Source organism: Carassius auratus, chromosome 49 (assembly GCF_003368295.1).
Source record: "Carassius auratus strain Wakin chromosome 49, ASM336829v1, whole genome shotgun sequence".
NCBI classification, from domain to species: Eukaryota; Metazoa; Chordata; class Actinopteri; order Cypriniformes; family Cyprinidae; genus Carassius; species Carassius auratus.
The window spans coordinates 12,275,941-12,293,498 of record NC_039291.1 but is presented as its reverse complement, the minus strand read 5'-3'; the positions used below and the strand labels follow the sequence as shown (position 1 = coordinate 12,293,498).

At 36.8% G+C, this 17,558-nt stretch overlaps 2 protein-coding genes across 11 annotated transcripts in view; both read right to left on the bottom strand.

Annotated features, from left to right (window-relative positions):
* LOC113066243 (catenin delta-2-like) overlaps positions 1-17,558 on the bottom strand; it is a 291,904-nt gene that overhangs the window by 181,896 nt on the left and 92,450 nt on the right. The gene's annotated exons all lie outside the window — the stretch shown is intronic.
* Positions 5,918-17,558, bottom strand: part of LOC113066245 (uncharacterized) — a 29,424-nt gene continuing 17,783 nt past the window's right edge. For 4 of the 8 annotated variants that reach the window (XM_026238066.1, XM_026238069.1, XM_026238070.1 and 1 more), the window contains 9 exons: positions 12,420-12,494; positions 11,835-11,906; positions 11,349-11,420; positions 10,815-10,886; positions 8,500-10,447; positions 7,944-8,024; positions 7,822-7,869; positions 7,682-7,723; positions 5,918-7,537 (listed from right to left, as the gene is read on the bottom strand). In XM_026238066.1, the coding sequence (XP_026093851.1) occupies positions 7,323-7,537; positions 7,682-7,723; positions 7,822-7,869; positions 7,944-8,024; positions 8,500-10,447; positions 10,815-10,886; positions 11,349-11,420; positions 11,835-11,906; positions 12,420-12,494 (2,625 nt within the window). In that variant the 3' untranslated portion in view covers positions 5,918-7,322. The remainder of the gene's footprint in view (positions 7,538-7,681; positions 7,724-7,821; positions 7,870-7,943; positions 8,025-8,499; positions 10,448-10,814; positions 10,887-11,348; positions 11,421-11,834; positions 11,907-12,419; positions 12,495-17,558) is intronic. The other 4 variants (XM_026238071.1, XM_026238072.1, XM_026238073.1 and 1 more) reach the window with 4 other exon arrangements.

Genomic DNA, 17,558 nt, shown 5'->3' with positions numbered 1-17,558 from the left:
GCTGCTTTAAGGTTCTTGAGTTGGTAGATTATGCGATACAAGCTTTGAAGAGTTACTATGTCACCAAAGTGGGTTCATTGGGAAAAGATGATAGACAGGAACACTACAAAATGCATGTAAATTAATTAGGGCTATGCTAATCTGCAACTATGCTGCATGTTATCAGAGCACATAAAGAGACATTTAACATTAATTTTGACATTTCGTGTCGAATTACATTTGAGATGTAGAGAGATAACAAAATGCGATTTAATTGCTAACTAAAAAGAAAATCACATACGCAAAGGCAAGGGAAGCTAAAAACAAACAAAATTTTTTTTTAACCAAAATAACATTAGAAGAATCGCAACAAAATGATCTTTTATTTTAAAATTATGCTGTTTTGATTAAGTTATCCTCAAATGGGCAAACATGGTTAACGTGATCCAATAATTACATTTCTGTTTACAGAATGAAAGAAAGAAAAGATTCGAAAATGAAAGACTGCAAAAGACAGCAACATGAAATAGAGAGAGAGAGAGGCAGATATCATCAGCATTCTCTGATGAATGGCCCAATTAAGTCAGTTCAAAAGCACGTCCTCTGTCACATCTGCTCTTCAGAGAGACTAAGAATAGCCAAATTACCCCAACACATACTGTACATAAACAATCTACACTGGGCACACAACATTTCCCTTGTCAGGGGAAAAAAATACATTGTGCTTCTGAAAGAAACTCACTTAACCTTTACAGGCAGTGCTAAAGGGGCCGGCGATGGATTAGACTCACTCAGGACTGCACAGAGAAATGTATCTTCTTGAAGTATCATGAGAATGATTATTGTTTAATGTGACAGGTCGGACATAAATTAAGATAACGCAAGATGCAGGCTTCTGATAGCGAGAAGCGAGGATAGCATGTAGTATCTCACTCATTCATTTCATCATATGGTATCATTTGGTTCAGTAAAGACTGAGATCTGAGTCACATATACCTACAGTACATAGCTATGACATCCACCAATATATGTACTGAGCTACTCAAAAGTAGCTCAAAAACAGGCTCAGGGCCAGAGACAGACACTACAATTCTGGACTTCACTGAAACGCCAACATTTATTTTCATGGCTGATAACTGAACAATAGCCGATATTGAAATTCTGTGTTGTTTTGTCTAAATAAATGAATAATAAAACAATACAAATAAAAATCAGTCATTTTAAAAGTTATAAGTGAATTTAGGCATGACAACCTTATAAGGCACGGTATGAAAAATGAAATTAATGAAAATTCTATTTAACAGTATTTTAAAGTGTTATTTAATTATTACTGCATCTACGGATTAACTTTAAGTGAGCATAAGATTACAGCAAATGTATTCTAAATGAAAAATATAAAACTCTAAAACTGTTAAATAACACACACACACATTCACACACACACACACACACACACACACATATATATATATATATATATATATATATACATATATATATATATAAAATAAAAATGTAGTATTAACCGATAACCGTGTATGTCTGTGTGTGTGTGTGTGTGTGAGAGAGAGAGAGACAATTTGGACTGATGTTTGATGTATAATAAGTGTTTAACCCAGTAATTCTGTTAAATATGTCATACATTTCAGTGGACCCAAAAGAATGTAAACTTCAAATTAATTAATGTTTTTGCTAAAATCAAATCAAATCAAATCAATATATTAAGACAAAGGAAATTCTATGAAATGTGTTCATAGTCAACGTTTACTGTGATTATATGCGTGGTTAATCTGTTAGGACAGAACTTTTATACTAAGAAGTACGCTTTACTTTCTGAGGCCACTGTATGCAGCTCTATTATATATAAACGTATTGATTTTCCATTGGCCACCCTGATCTTGAAATAAGCCATTGATTGCCCCATATTGTCAACCACTGCTAACAACTGACAAATTTGCTAACAGTGCACCACCAAGGTCACATACACACACTGCAGCAAAAAATCAGAATGCCTAAATATCCCTTTCACCACAAAAATAAATAAATAAATAAAAAGGTTATGTTCTTATGAGGTTAGGGAACTGGCACCACAAAACAGCACCTTGAAATGTCAGCACCAACAGTAAATGCCAACTCACAGCTGTGCTTCTGTGCTGCAGCATTGAACACTCAAGTAACTTCTGGCTGGTTGAATCTGTTCACCCTGATTTAGTTCCACATCAAACTTAAATTCATTGATCTTCAAAGACATTTGTTTTCATATACTGAGCTCCAGAAAGGCAGGTTCTCAGTCTCTGTCTCGAGAGAGAAGCAACGTTGCTTAACGCATTCAGTGAAACTCAAGAAAAAGCAAAAGGTCAGCTGAAACGAAAGAGAAAACAATATAACCGTCACAGGAGAGGAATTCCTTTTTACTAGTTTTACACTTCTGGTGCGCTGAGCATGTGAAAATGTAAAGAACTGCATGGCACGTGGAGAGAATGACAGTTTCAGAAAGTGAGCTCTGGAATGGATGAAAATATCTGTAAAGAGATATTTGATGTGCATCGCTGGGCTTTGCAGGAGAGAGCTCAAAAAGTCAGTCCTTTTATTATTTCTGGGAATAAAAAAAAGAGGTGAAGATTGAGATAAGGTGTCTCTTTCACACACCTGGCACACACACACACACACATAGGCATTCATTCCGGAGGGCATTCAGTTCACGTGTAAGTGAAAATTCTGCCCCATAATTACACTGTCTGCACCTGCACAATTATATTCTTAGCTTGTTCAATGTTTGGTCAAACAGAAAATATTGAATGTGTGATATATGCTGGCTGTTCACAGAGTGCTGTATCCAAGCATGTTAACAGAAGGTTGAGTGGAAGGAAAAAGTGTGGAAGAAAAAGATGCAAAACTAACGGAGAGAACCGCAGCCTTATGAGGAAAGCCAAGCAAAATTGATTCAAGAATTTCAGCAAACTTCACAAGGAATGTACTGAGGCTGGGGTCAAGGTATCAAGAGCCAACACACACAGACGTGTCAAGGAATTTGGCTACAGTTGTCATATTCCTCTTGTTAAGCCACTCCTGAACCAAAGACAACATCAGAGGCATCTTACCTGGGCTAAGAGGAAGAAGATCTGGACTGTTGCCCAGTGGTCCAAAGTACTCTTTTCAGATGAGAGCAAGTTTTGTATTTCATTTGGAAACCAAGGTCCTAGAGTCTGGAGGAAGGGTGGAGAAGCTCATAGCCAAAGTTGCTTGAAGTTCAGTGTTACGTTTCCACAGTATGTGATGATTTGGGTGCAATGTCATCTGCAAAAAAAAACACAATGGATCAACACCATTGTGTTTTTTTGAAAACCAAAGTCACTGCACCCATTTACCAAGACATTTTGGAGCACTTCATGCTTCATTCTGCTGACCACCTTTTTGAAGAAGCTGATTTCATTTTCCAGCAGGATATGGCACCTGCCCACACTGCCAAAAGCACCAAAAGTTGGTTAAATGACCGTGATGTTGGTGTGCTTAGAGAATCTATGGGGTATTGTCAAGAGGAAAATGAGAAACAAGAGAACAAAAAATGTAGATGAGCTAAAGGCTACTGTCAAAGACCTTGGCTTCCATATCACCTCAGCAGTGCCACAAACTGATCAACTCCATGCCACGCCGAATTGAGGCAGTAAATGAAGTAAAAGGATAAAGGATGAAATAAACATACTTTCCAGAAGGCCAACAATTCACTAAAAACTATTTTTTAAAATGATCTTATGAAGTATTCTAATTTGTTGAGATGAATTGGTGGTTTTTTGTTAAATGTGAGCCAAAATCATCACAATTAAAAGAACCAAAGACTTAAACTACTTCATTCAGTGTGCAATTAATTTATTTAATACATAAGATTCACAATTTGAGTTGAATTACTGACGTAAATGAACTTTTCCACGACATTCTAATTTATTGAGATGCACCTGTAGACACAACAAAGAGAACATTTAGCAAAATCAGCTATCTTCACACATACAATCACAACTATTGGAATATATTTTTTTTTTCAGAACTCATAAAACATCTACTGTAGTAGTAATGAAATACTGGCAATACGGATTTTGCTTGCAAATACAATTTTGTTTTATCATTAGCTTTCAAATAGATTTAGTAGCAATATCCACCAGTAAGGACTATTTAGATCATGCTAACTATCCCAGTTGTGACTCTTAAGTTCATTGACACCCAAGCCATGATGTACATATGGCCTTATAAATCTCAATTAACACACCTGAAATATCCGTTCATCCTAAATCAGTGATAAGACACATTTCTGTTATCTGGGAAGGTGCCAGTTTTACAATCTCTTCTGAAGTGCTCTTGAACTACACATTAATCTATGCTACAAAATTTCCCGTGATTTATTGGCCAGTGCTAAAGTGTAATTCGTTCTTTCCCATGGCATTATGATTAACTGCAGATGTATAATCCAAATGACTTTACTAAAATGAAAATAATAAGGTGCCTGTTCAAGTGCATGACCTTTTGTACATTTCAAAAAATGATTAAAGTGAATAAAAATTGTGCCCTTAAAAGTTAACCATTCTTTCAAATTCACTTTATATAAATAAGAATGTAATAGAAGCTTGTGGGGGACAAAAATCACTCTAATATATGATTCTAACTCTATATTGTCGTCAAATCCCATTCACACAGAATCAAAATATTAATAATTCTTTATTACCAGGCATGTCTAATAATACAGCAGTTCTTTGTCTAGTTACATGTTACATCACACAGCGTTCACACAGAGAACTCTAATTTTGTTAGACCTATCTCATTAGACACTGGTATGGTGCACGAGGAACTGAATCTTGGGACAGATGAGCTCATGATTAAATCTTAGACATCAACAACGCAGTGCAGAACTAACACAAAGAACATGCGCCACTGGAGAGATGATATTGGCTTCCCACTGTTCCTGTCTCATTTGAGTTTCACCTAACACAACGCATCGTCATTACTGGCATGCACAATGCCATTTCTAATCAGTACTCTGCTTAAGGCTTCTGAGGGGATACTGCGGAGATCATTTGTTATAGAAATATGCACACACAGCTACATTCTCTTCTAGTAATTGCCATTAATGGTTACATACAGGCAGGGTTTCTCTTCATAAAAACCCATAAACAAATGCCTCAGAAAAGTTACCAGCACTCATGGAAAGACTAAATAGGTTAGTGATGCTAGCGGGCTGAATTTCTACATGGTCCCTCAAGTGTTCACAGTTTGTCCTTAAATAAATCTGGCTCACAAATCAAATTTCACTTTTAGAATATTGGTATGGGCTTTAATGTTATCCTGTAAGGATTGTGATACAGTGGCTTAATACAGTTTGCTATTTAAAAATCCAGGGTGCTTGGGGATCTGCAAAAAACATCAAAATATATACTTTCTTTTTTTGTTGCTAAAGGCCTGCCTAAGTTAACGTTAGGTGATTTTTTAAATTATTTAAGCATTATTTAAACTTATTTATTTATAATATAACATAAACCTTGCAATATTATACGTTTTATACTGTTCAAAAGTCTGAGATAAGTAAGATTTTTTTCAACTATTTTTAACTTTCTATTGATCAAATAATCACACACACACGTTTGTTTTTTTCAAAAGTGGGGACATCCCATAGTTTTTATACTGTACAAACTGTAGATTCTATGGCCCTACACCAACCCTACACCAAACCCTAACCCGCACAGGAAACTTTGCATTTTTGTGTGCATTTTTACTTTTTTTGAGAAAATAATTATTCTGTATGGTTTATAAGTGTTTTGAAAAATGGGGACATGGGTTATGTCTCATAAGTCACCCTCTCCTTGTAATACCTGTGTCATACCCATGTCATTATACAGAGTTGTGTCCTGATATGTCACAAAAACAAGAGCACACACACACACACACACACACACACACACCCACGCATACTTGTTTGGGGTGCCTCGTGGGGGCACCAGTTATTTACCACATTTTGGGGACACCACTTTCCTGACATCCTAGAGACTAGATAAACGCATCAAAAAATCTAAAAAAAAAAGTTTAATAAATATCTCACTTAAAATGTAATTAATTCATTAAAATAAGGGTAGGTGATAATCTGGGGACAGGTCAGGTTAACACATGTGGGGACACGGGGACAACTCCTTATATGGGCATTAACGGAAGTCCCATCTGGGGACAAAACCCTGACCAACTAGTGTATGAGTAAGTACACATGGAATGTCCAATCTGGGGACAAACCAGTGTAATCTACAGACAAAGAAAGGTCATAATATGGCCAGCTGGCCAATTCATAATGGTATTTCTGGAAGTTATATTGGTTTGTTAAAAATAGGGTGGTTTAACAAGTTAGTTCAGCTTGACTTCAAAAATGAACTTTAACTTCTTCAACTGCAAGTCATTTCAGTCCACTAAGACTGCCACAATCATATACTGCATTTAACTCATTCTTACACAATTCAGTTGCTACATTTACTGATTATTATGACCCATGAGAGACATTCGTTGAATGTGATTTAGCTGCTCTTATCAAAGTCAATCTAATATATATTATAAAGCCCTTTAAAACCAAGTTGTCACAGAGTGCTTTTACAAACACCGACCCTTATACTGACAGAGCACAAACAAGAAGATACACACAAAAAACCCATTAAACGTATACATGGTAAGGTTACTTTTAAAAGTATGTATTATGTTTGAGGTAAAGTTAAGTATCCTGTAGTTAACCAGTAATAACACATTCGGAAAGGTTAGATCAGAGCTACAATTCTTAAATTGTCTAAAATTATGAACATTATCAGTGGAATGGAGTTTTTTTTGTCTTGTTTTGAAATGCTCTAAGAATTTAATCTTTAAGTCATTAAAAAAAAAAATCCAAGAGAAATAAAAACGACCTTGATACAAATTGAATCTACAGCCAAATTTAATCAGTACAGTATGGGTTCCGTGCTTGCCACCAGATATTACAACATATAGTTTTTATGATGTGCCATCAGAAAATAAATTAATCAATTTAAAATTAAAATGTGAAAAGTAAAGGGGCCTGAATAAAGGCATTGAAAACTATAGGCACTCACTCTGTCGTATGGCTACTGAACATTTACACCAACTCCTTATCACCTGACACAGCATTTTGCCAGCAGACTTAAAAAAAAGAAGTCCAAGCACCAAATTTACAACCAACATCGAGCCGTCTTAACTCTTTCAAAACTTAAATTACAATATAATGTTTCCAACAATGGTATTGAGACCAAAACAAAACAAAACAATATAAATCAACTAAAACGCAAAAACGGAATCAACATTCAAAATCCACCTTACTTTTTTGAGGTCTTTCTCTCGTATGCTGTGATTCTGTTTTTTATATAATACTTCACCGCCTGCCAGTCTCGTTCACCGAGGGCTTTGGGGGCTGCTGTAATGCATGCAACGCAGTCGACTTTTCCAGGAGTAACTCCCGAGTGAATAAATTTCATCATTGTCTCTTCTACAGCCGCAATCTCCACCTCACTCCACTTTCTCTTCCTAGGAACTAATGACAAGAAAATTACATTAATTGCACTGCACGTGTTGTAGGTGCAAGACTGGATTATTTTTATACTACTGTATTCTTTATGATGTTGTTGACCTTTTATAAATAAAGCAAATAAAAACTATTGCAGGACAGGTTCCTTACCTGATGTTACTTTCATGACCTCCCGTGTCCTCTCCGGAGATCCTTTAGAAACACAATCATATACATTTCTAAATCAAACTAATTACTGATAGGCTGTTCTAATTGCATTAAACATTTAACTGCCTGTTCATACATCTTACCTTCATTCGTGTTTACTGGCCTGCTGCTATTCACTCCTGAAGTGCCTGCTTGAAGGCATGATTTAATTATTTAACTAATGGAAATTACAAACATCTTAAAAAATGTGTTTACAAATCTTTACCTGTCTCACTTGACGTCACATCATGAGAATGATCTGACAGTTCGGTTTCACTCTCTATCCCAGGACCAGGCTCAACGCACTCTGAAATATAGTCTTAGTATTCAGAGATATGCACAGATTCTTCCAAAGTCACTAGGACACGCTTGACAGCTAGTTTAAACTTGATTAAGTCGATTAAGTCGTGGGGAAGTCGTGGCCTAATGGTTAGAGGGTTGGACTCCCAATCGAAGGGTTGTGAGTTCTAGTCTCTGTCCGGCAGGAATTGTAGGTGGGGGGAGTGCATGAACAGTTCTCTCTCCACCTTCAATACCACGACTGAGGAGTCCTTGAGCAAGGCATCGAACCCCCAACTACTCCCCGGGCGCCGCAGCATAAATGATGAACACTGCTCCGGGTGTGTGTTCACAGTGTGTGTGTGTATTCACTGCTCTGTGTGTGTGCACTTCGGATGGGTTAAATGCAGAGCACAAATTCTGAGTAATTCAAATTCTGGGTCACCATACTTGGCTGAATGTCACTTCACTTTCACTTTCACTTTCATTAACAGGTTACATACCTGTTGGATTGATGCTGATCTGGTCAAGACCTTTCCCTCTGAATTCGTTAAGCCTTCCCTGCTCCATTGCCATCAATACTTTGGTGATTTTTGCCAGCTGGAGTGTTCCCTCGGGTAATCTGTAATATTTCCTGTGGATACGAATATCATGTCCCAGGAAATCAGCAAGTTGGTCCATTTCTGTGTCGTTCATGTTAAGAACTCTGGACATTGTAGAGATGTGTTTGCGCAACTTGGTGGACGATAGGGCTTTTGGACATTTAGCACCACACTCCATGGCAAAGCAGCGCAGGCAGTCTGATCCACGAAATGATGTCTCGCAGCCTGGGATTGCAAACATGTAGATGTTCTCCTTCGGAACACCGCAAACTTCACGTGTTTTAACCAGCAACTCCATGGATTTGATCATTTCCGGTGCCAAAAGTACTGCAATTTTCCTTCCGCGTTTTCCACGGATTTCTACACGACTAAAGTACTTGCATAGTGCTTGTTCAACTTCTGAGAGAGAGTCAGCAATATCACTATTTAAAGTAGATTTGTCTCGAGACTCGAATGATTGTACTGGCATCAGACAGGCTTCTCCTTGCCTTTTTCTGTTGAAGATGATCATTTGTGCAAGAGTGACTTTAGCCAGTTTTGCCCAGGTCTTGGTGTTCGGTGCATTAAAAAGTGTGCTGTAGTATTCTTGCTGTTTCTCCTTTAAATATATATGGAGTTTCTTGACATCATCTGCAAATGGCAAGATCAGTGGAGCGTTGTACCTTTTTTCTTCCAGGGTATTGTGAGCATGACATGAGATCATCTCCCTCCAGCGTGTCTGATAGATGTGTTTGAAGTCCTCTGCTTTTTGAACTTTTGTTGTGTCACCGGAGATCCTTGCATCACAACTTACAATGTCGGCAACCTTCATGAGGCTCTGACCAAGTTTGTTGGCTAGCGTTGGCACTGCTATCTTATTTGTTTCACACTGAAAGCCTGTAACAGCTTTAACTGCATTAACTGTGTGTTGGAAGTTGGCTGGATCAATGTACTCCTCAAGTGATTTGAGAGGGGACACCTGCCTTCCTTTTAAAACCAGTCTCCCTAACTCACGCATTTTCTGACGGATCAGTTCATGATCAGAACGCCGGTGTCCCATGAGGTTGTATTTCTGTTCGCCATACTTGAGGATACAATGGTCACTCTTTATGACATCTACCACTTCACCTTGTTTCATGTCACTGAGAAGTTTCCACAGTCCCTTGCTAACTCCTTCCTGCACAGGTTGCGCAAAGGCGCAAATCGATTGGGCTCGAGTTCTACCCGGTTTTGGAAGAACACCTCGAAGTGGGCACCTTTTCATATGTTTCCAAAGAAATCTTTTTTTGAAAAGTCCTTGGCAATTTGCACAATGTAAGAATTTATTTGGATTGACATTTGGAGAACTTGTTTGTTTACATGGAACAATGACACCTTTTCCCTTTCTAATGACATCTACATTGTGTGCTCTGTCCCCCTGTTTCCTTAGTATAGTCAGTTGGAGCTTTCTTTCCTTGGAGTTCTTTGGAGATGAAATGGCCTTAGCGACTTCAGATTGATCTCCATGAACAAGTTCCAGATGCCTGGCGATTTTGGATTGTGGTTTCTCACAAAAGAGACAGTAATGTTTTTTGGTGTATCTTCTAGATCCATCGTCAGTCTTTTGACTGTGCATGACTGTAAGTGAAGTAATGGAGCTTTCCCCAGATGTGTCAGATTTAGAGTTCCGGTTTCTATGTCCCTTGTATGTTTTTCTTGTTTCATTTTTAACAGCAGGACTGGCCATGGTGGCAGAATTTTTCTTTAATATACTGCCTCCCTCTGAGCTGGTATCACTTTCACAATCAGACCCTGGCACATATTCATCCTCTGTTATTTCCATGCTGCTTAGTGAGTCTTCAGAATCATATCCAAGCATTTGTTTTTTAAACTGAAATTAATCAGAATTCAGCAAATTTAATTTCCTAAATACAATGTCTGTGTCACTGAAACAGAACTACAATATCTCCCAATGTCTGTAGAATAAAAGTATTTCCTTCTAACATCCACAAAAAAAAAAAAAAAAAAAAAAAGTAAAAGCAAGCATTTTTGTTACATGCACGCAGTTACTCTAGTTTAATATCTAATTGCATTAATAAATGCAAAAATAAATGCAAGTTATCAAGTATGAATGGGTTTAAAGTATCAAACAAACATTGATTTTCGTAACGGTTTAAAAGGCAACTCTTTCAGTCAATATAAAATTAATGAATTCTCCAAACTTTTATGAACTGTGGCCATCATCTATACTTTCTTACCTTGGGACTGGAGTGGGACACATTCCCATCTTCTGCAGAGCTGGAATCTGTGTCCATGTTTTGGAAAGCAACCTGTAATCAGTCAAACATGACAAATATAAAAGGTATTGAGAATTCTACACAAATTATATTAGCAACAAAGGTGTCCCCATAAAGACAGTTAAAATACAGGTCAATGTCCCCAAAAGGTATCATAAATACCCATTACTACCTATATGAGGTTAAAGTGGCAACCAAACTTTCAGGTTTGTTTAGAGGGTGTTTGTATCCATCGTTTGTGTTAAGTCGTTTAAAATGTAGAAACAGATATAATTATATTACAATTTGTCATAACTCACAAATGTAACTACGTATCGTAAATGTGCAAAAAATCCAGTATGCCCTAACAGGGTTGGGACAAAGCCTGTAATAATGCCATCTTCACATCGTTCTGTCAAACACATTCTGATCAACATTGTTGCTGGGAAATAATTACTATAATATAATGTATACTGTGCGGCTCTGAAACTAAATGGTTATAAAAAATCTTATTACCTGTGTGTCTGTTGGTGAGGGTATTACAGAATCTTCTGCTGGTTGAGTGACTGGATGTGATTCTGGGTCCAGCTAAAAATCAATCAAAAAATTCAATGCCACAGAAAGAGTGTAGAATGATTTAACTAAAGTACAAACAAATGTAAACTGCAAAAAAAAAAAAGTGATCATTTTTGTTATGTGCATGCAATTTTTTTTTTGTTCTCTACATTTATAATTAGTAATCACTTCTCTAAAGTAATGATCCAACTTTTTTGAATTGCAATGTGATTGTATTAGAATTTAAGCATGGACCAGAATAGATTAATAATCTAGTTTAATATCTAATTGCAAAAATAAATGCAAGTTATGAAGTATGAATGGGTTTAAAGTATCAAACAAACATTGAAAGAGTTGCCTTTTAAACCGTTACGAAAATCAGTCTAGATAAAATTAATGAATTCTCCAAACTTTTATGAACTGTGGCCATCATCTATACTTTCTTACCTTGGGATTGGAGTGGGACACATTCCCATCTTCTGCAGAGCTGGAATCTGTGTCCATGTTTTGGAAAGCAACCTGTAATCAGTCAAACATGACAAATATAAAAGGTATTGAGAATTCTACACAAATTATATTAGCAACAAAGGTGTCCCCATAAAGACAGTTAAAATACAGGTCAATGTCCCCAAAAGGTATCAAATAACATCACACATCACTTGTTCGTCCTATCCACAATTTATACATGAGCACAACAGCAAAAATAATAGCCTGCAATTTCATGTTGGCTGAGCGTGAGTTGGGGCAATTTCTTGTATAATGCACTCTCATGACATTTCGTTAAATAATCTTACTGTGGTTTTGCCTCTTACAAAAAGATCATTAGAGACATATCGGTTTAATGTTAAGACATTATACAGTTGTATGCAGAGCAGTACACAATCAAAATATTTCTTGGTGAGTCTTATAACTTTTAAACCCTGTAACAATTAAATGTGATCTTCAGACCACAAACTTTCAAGACTTAAAAGGTAGATATTTTATGTAACCCTAATTGACAGACTTAGGCAAGTAATTAATGTTGTTACTTACAAATACACACTCTGTTCTTTTTGGTGGTACACATTCGCTGGTTGAAGGAGATGCATGGTCAATTTCTGACCATACCTGTAATAAAAAATAATTATCATTTGAGGCTATGAAATTACAAAACAGATTAGGCACTTTGAGACTGAATAACAGTCTTACAAAACAAAAACAAGGGGAAACTCGTTTTGCTAGAGTGACATGTGACACACAAATTCAAATCCGGGAACCAGTTAACACATCTACAGTGCACTCTGTAAGTATTGGGCCCAACACATATTTTGAAATATTTGAAATAAAAACCTGAGGTTATTACCAACTTCTGTTTAGAGAATGTTTCTATCCATCTTTTATGGACAGTGTATAAGGCTAGGCCATTTAAATACATGGTCTCCAATAGTAAATTAGTAATTGGACAAACAATATTTTAGGATTTATAATGGTTTTTACTGGGGGATGTACCTAATGAACTATATAGGAAAACTGCTACGGTGCACCTTATAGTTTGCAAAAAAACAGTAGCAGGATCAATAGTTTTTAGTTGTATAAATATACAAAAATTATATCAGGAAGAAATTACATACGAGTTCCAATGGTTATCCTTAAGAGGACTAGGATTCCATCCTCACTAAGCCAAAGGTGTCCCCATAAAGACAGTTAAAATACAGGTCAATGTCCCCAAAAGGTATCATAAATACCCATTACTACCTATATGAGGTTAAAGTGGCAACCAAACTTTCAGGTTTGTTTAGAGGGTGTTTGTATCCATCGTTTGTGGTAAGTCATTTAAAATGTAGAAACAGATATAATTATATTACAATTTGTCATTCATAACTCACAAATGTAACTACGTATCGTAAATAGTGCTGGCCGATTATGGCCTAAAATCAAAACCTCGATTAATTGATAATTTTACCTCGATTACGATTAATTAACGGTTATTTTGTTTCCGTTTTGTTTTTTGCACTCATAGTTCACTGACAAGGTTTGTCCTGTAAGCAGGGCCGTAGCTGGGGATAGCAGGGCCCCGGTTCAGGTTGTACCAGTGGGGCCTGTCTGAAAGTGTTTAAATGGTGTGTTTGTTCTGTTTATTTGTTTGTGCTATTTACAGTGTTTAAGTTTTTTCAAGTCTGTAAGTGTCCAGGTACAGAAACCGAATAATTAAGTAAAATAGCACTGTAAAAATGAAACAGTCAAACCAAAATTTATCCTTCAAAAAACCTTCAATTTTTCTCTATCAGTTTATTTGCTATAGTTTAGAAAAATGGTAATAAAATATGACAAGAACTCAATAGTTAAACTGTCAGAACAAATTCATATTGATAATTTCAGATAACTTTGATAGAAAGATATGTAATGGATTACAATCAAACAAAACTTCAGGCAACAGTCAATACTTTCAGGGAAATACACTGCGACCAAAATGGTCGCATATGCGACCTTTTGAAATGCCATTGCGACCCAAATTTTTATGGGGTCGCAAATGTATCACTGATTATTTTTGTACCTACTTATGTGTTATGCTATGATTTAATATGAGCATTTATTAAAACAGAAATGTGTATTTTTTTAGGGTGCGTTTTATAACGTGCTCCGAGCATTCAACACATCAAGTTGGCTTCAGCTGAACTGAGCAGCTGGTGACTCGCGCTGTGTTCGGTGCGAGAGAGAGACACTTCTCACGGACAGCAACACTGAACTGAGCTCTCCTTCAGGGCGTTCACGTCCTCCCGCGCCTGAACGAACAAATACAAAGTCGCAGTTTAAATAAACAGGAGAAAAAAAAAAAAAGCAAAAAGTGAAAAGCGAAAGAGCTCAATTCAGCAGCGTGGTGTTCTGGTGTTCGGGGAGCAAGCAGAGATACGTCTCAAAGTCTTCTTGCTTTTGTACCGACAACAAATACATACAAAATATGCCAAACCGTCTTGAAAAGTGTGTTCGAAAAAGTCTGTGGTTATGTCTTAAGTGAAAATAAAGAGTTGAGAAAAGTTTGGATGTGTATCATTATAATGGATTGTTTGTCTCTTAAGGTGACCGTGCCTAATTTACTAGCTCTGCTGTCAGTGTCTTTAAAGAGCCACACAGATGGGAAATCAAGAATTACCTGTATTACAGTGTATGATGTAGCTGTCCATCAGTGTAAACAATGTGCAAAGAAATTAAACCAAAAAGTACACGATTTATAAAGTTATTGGCTTCTAAAGTAAGGAGTCGACTCTGAATCGCTGAGATGAGTCGTTATAGATTTCAAATCTTTTGCCCATCTCTATGTACATCACTAGGAACACTTTGCATAATAATCTCCGCCTACCGTCTTGGGAGAAACGAAACTCTGAGCTGCCCCCCCCCCCCCCCACACACACAGACGTTCTGGTTGGTGTGAGAGCATCATGTCGAGGAGACGGTGTGTTTTTAATTGTAAAGGCAAGTTTGTTTTATTTTCACTGCTAAAGAATGAAGATCAGAAGAACCAATGGCTAAAATTCATGTTTACCACAATACCAGAGCAGTACAACAAATCCCTTTTTGTGTTCACAACATTTCACTGATGACTGCTTTTCTAATCTCGGTGAGTACAGCGGGATTTTCAAAGTGTTTGGCCATAAAAGAGGGTTCATTACCAACTTTATTTAGACCAACAAGCATCTCCGAATCACAAGGCGAAGTATGATTATGAAGTTACGTGTCTGTTTTCTCCCGAGTGTCTTATCAGTATGTGTGCTGTCTGCAGCCTGTCTGCGCTGATCGTCATGTACAAACACGTCATTAAAATGAAGTGTAACTCCGTGAATACTCAACGAAGAGATGGAGATATCTATAGAAAGCTTGACATGTCTACTTTAAAACTAAACAAGGGCTGCCGAAAACAGATATTCTGTGATAAAGTAATCCATATAAAAACAACGCGATGTCTGTTTTTCACGTCTCCCTTCATTATATCTAATGTGACCACGCCCCCACGCTGAACGCTCTATTCAGATTCAAACTGAAGCGCGTGGCTTGAATACACACACACAGAAGAAAAAGCAGCGAGACTGTTCAAGTTCTTTATTTTACTGTTTGCTTCGAGTTGAGAGGAATAAGACATAGTTCACCCTAAAAAGATGCTAACGCATTGTTTACCGTGAAGTTGTGTGCGGAACAACCAATCAAAACTGACTATGTTAGTTGACCAATCAGAACACAGTATGCTACCGAAAGGTGGGGTTTAAGAAAACTGAATCTTTTGAACAGCTTCGCGCGAACCGTTTGGGGATCTCTGAGAATTTAGGTAATTTTAAAATGATATTTTGACAAAATTACAATGTTTTTTTAACCTTGGATGGATTTAAACCTAATGTACAGGACTTATAAACAGTGATAGGAAACTCAGAATTTTCATCTTACTGGCTCTTTAAAGTATGAAAATGAAAGTAAATCACTCACTGCTCTTGACTGAATTACTAGGTTTAACAAGAATTTATCCAAAGTCAATCCAAAAATCTGATAGAATTGATTATATTGTTTTACTAGTGGGTGCAGGACAATAGTTCATTTAAGTGAGTATGGCAAAATAGTGATCAGTGAAATATTATACCCAAAAATTCTTCATACTGTAGACTACCAATGAAATTGAAAAAAAAAAAAAAAAAAAACCTTAGGGACCTGACCATTTTTTGCTTAAGTGTTTCTACTTCTTTAACTGCTAATGCAACCTTTTCACACCACAGACTGAACAAAATTAAGCATTGCTTGCTTGGTAACTGTTCAACAAAGTATTGATAGTTGTGTAAATATTGTCATACTGACAGTTGTCTGAGTTGCCTGTTTGAATCCATTACATATCTTTTTATCAAAGTTATCCGAAATTATCAAGATGAATTTGTTCTGACACAGTTTAACTGAGTTCTTGTCATATTTTATTACCAATTTCTAAACTATAGCAAATAACTGTGATAATGTGAGAAATGTTGAAGGTGTCTGAATACATTTTGGTTTGTGTATTTTATTTTACAGTGAAGACTATGCAGTGCTATTTTAAATTAACAAAAACAAACTTAAATGTAATCATTATGTAAATAGCACAAATAAATAAATAGAATGAACATACAGTACAAATTGAACAATTTTAAACAGGGTCCACTGTACACCCTGCACCGGGGCCCCTCTAACCCCAGCTACAATACGGAGCAATGCACTGTGTCTACTGTAAGAAACAGAACAAGGCATGTGGTTTAAAAGATGACAAGTAAAACAAAAAGCACATCTGTATGCAATACAGTTTCATTATTATCCAGTAATTATTATAAATAATTTGTGCGACCAAATCATGTTTTGCCCCAGTAACTGAAAAAGTTAGTAGCACAAGTGCCACCAGTGGAAAAAGTGTAGTTCCTTGACTTTGTTGGCCAATTACCAAGCAATGATTGTGTTCAGTCTGTGGTGTGAAAAGGTTGCATTAGCAATTCCGCAAACGAGAGGTCGGTTCAGTGTTACCGTCTGTGAGACGCGGCTCTCTCTCTGCATGCGAACTGAGAACAGCGTGAGTAACCAGCTGCTCAGTTTAGCTTTTCCGCATCTTGTGTTTGAATTCTTTTAAGTTTTTTTGAATGGTTAAATTAGCAAGCGGTAAGGCTTAATAACACGTGAAAATGATATGCTTTCGTGTCGACACGCAGCAGCGTCCTGTCAACTGTTCTGAGCGTCTTTTTAGACTGGCCTCAGCCAGACGGTTGAGATCGACTAGTAAAGGTGGGATATTTTTTCCTATTGAAAGCGCGATCTGACATCATAGCTAACTATCAGCAGTTATTTGATCTATGTTCGTAACATTTCTTATAGATTATTGCTCAGTGTAAGAGATCAATAAAAGATCAGATAAAGAAATTGGAACAAGTACCAGTACGAGTGATTGCGTGTGTGAATTATTCATACTACCTCCATTATTGTGACGCTGTGGGTTGTAAATAGCATAGTTACTTCAAAAGTAGAAAAATATGATAAGTGAGATTCTAAGCTAGTTTAGTTGTCAGCGCTGTTCTGTGATTTAAAACTAGTTTTTGCGTTCCTCTGTGTGCGCGATCTTAACAGCTACTGTTTATGAATGTTTGTGCCACAATGTAGCTGCGCGAACATGGGAGATCGAAATAATAATACACATGCGAA